At 33.4% G+C, this 1,649-nt stretch overlaps 1 protein-coding gene across 1 annotated transcript; it reads right to left on the bottom strand.

The window, feature by feature from the left end:
- Positions 1-21: 21 nt before the first annotated feature.
- On the bottom strand, positions 22-658 carry LOC113472984 (the record flags this gene model as incomplete). Its single annotated transcript, XM_026832758.1, has 2 exons — positions 301-658; positions 22-76 (listed from the first exon to the last, which is right to left on the bottom strand). Coding segments are annotated over exons 1-2 (373 nt in total), but the record flags the coding sequence as incomplete, so codon positions are not given.
- Between the last annotated feature and the right edge of the window lie 991 nt (positions 659-1,649).

The raw sequence follows: 1,649 nt of genomic DNA, 5'->3' as shown, positions 1-1,649 counted from the left end.
GTTTGAGTCGAGTCAGTTTGCAATGGATGTGATCTAGTGTGGCAAACAGGTTGAGCAGGATCTTCTGAGCATTGCTCTTGAAAACACAAGGAGGATTATATCAGATGAGAACAGTACAACAGATGAAATCCCAGAGAAGAAGTGAATAAAGCATAGGTAATGCCAGGGACCACTCTTTACTTGGACCAAAAAAAGCCGGGTACTATTTCACCAAATACTGTAAGATGGTATAGAAAAACTCTTAAGGTAATTAAAAAGGGTAATAAACAAAGATAAAAAAAGGAAAGAAAACGTACTTACTTTCATGGAGAAGAACATGGAGGCCACAACAAACACAGTGTCTGTAATATGGAATATAATCAACGTGACAAACACTATGATGAACTTATGCTCGATAGTTTTGTTCTTAATGTTGAAGAAGTTGACTTCTATGTTAAGAAACGTGAACACGGTGGCTGCGATGGTGATTGCTATGAGTAGATAGGAGTACAACATCCACAATATAGAGGACTTGTCAGACTTCGTGTCAGAGTTCATGTTAACATGCATCAGACCGAACATTTTCAAACAGAAGAACAAGTTTGAGAACTTCACGGAGAGGGTTAATTTGTTATACATTGTGTGCAAAATTATCTTTTTTAAATTTGTTATACAAACTTTTAATTCTAAATTTTAATTGATCATCACGGAGAGGGTTAATTTGTTATACATTGTGTGCAAAATTATCTTTTTTAAATTTGTTATACAAACTTTTAATTCTAAATTTTAATTTTACAAACTTTTAATTCTAAATTCTAATTTATTTTCACTTTTCTTTGGTATCTGGATCTATGAATTTCTAACAATAATAAAAATCACACTTCGGGTTAACTATATCATCACCACACCACCACTGTACAGATTTATCAAGCATTTTCATTAAAATTCTTTTCAATTTGTTTTTCTTGGTATCATTTTCATAATTTCTTGGGAAGCCATCAAACACGATACACGACAAACTGTTAGCGCTAAATGAGCCGTTTTCATTGCTCGTGGGTTTGGGATATCTACCTCTAGATATGCAAGCTTTCCAGGTAATTAATTAAAAACTTTTAAGGTTGAACAAATTAAAAGTTGAATTGGGCCATTGTATATAAATTACTTTTCCATGGCATACGCGTGTTTTATTGTATCTGAAATCTATACTACCTACGTTGAACATAATTAGGTACATTTTTGTGGATAATTATGTACAACTAACTTTTCGCTAATAGCAAGGTACTTATTAGCCCAATCATTATTAAATCGGAAGATAAAAGGCTAATAAATTGACTTGAGCTTGGACAATAATTATGACGTGACGTTTACATTAGATTAGATAGGTATAGGTACCTAAAGTCTCTAAATATATCTATTAGCTTTCCGTTACGGAAATGGAGCTTTTAATTTCTCGTTTGAAAAGTTAGCTTCTCGATAATTACGAGAATAATGAGTAAGTAGGTACTTCCAAAACAGTTTATGAAAAATGTAAAACCAATATTTTGGGTTGTGAAATTTATGTTTTAAATTATGTTTGCATGCAGCAGACCAACACTGTTGGGGAACAGAGAGGGTTCGTAGTGAGTGAGAGGGGAGAGGAGAGATGGGCACGAAATTTCAACGAGTAGCCT

Source organism: Diaphorina citri, unplaced genomic scaffold (genome assembly GCF_000475195.1).
Source record: "Diaphorina citri unplaced genomic scaffold, Diaci psyllid genome assembly version 1.1 scaffold11470, whole genome shotgun sequence".
NCBI lineage: Eukaryota > Metazoa > Arthropoda > Insecta > Hemiptera > Psyllidae > Diaphorina > Diaphorina citri.
Note: the sequence above shows the minus strand (reverse complement) of the source record. Positions and strands in the feature narration are given on the sequence as shown.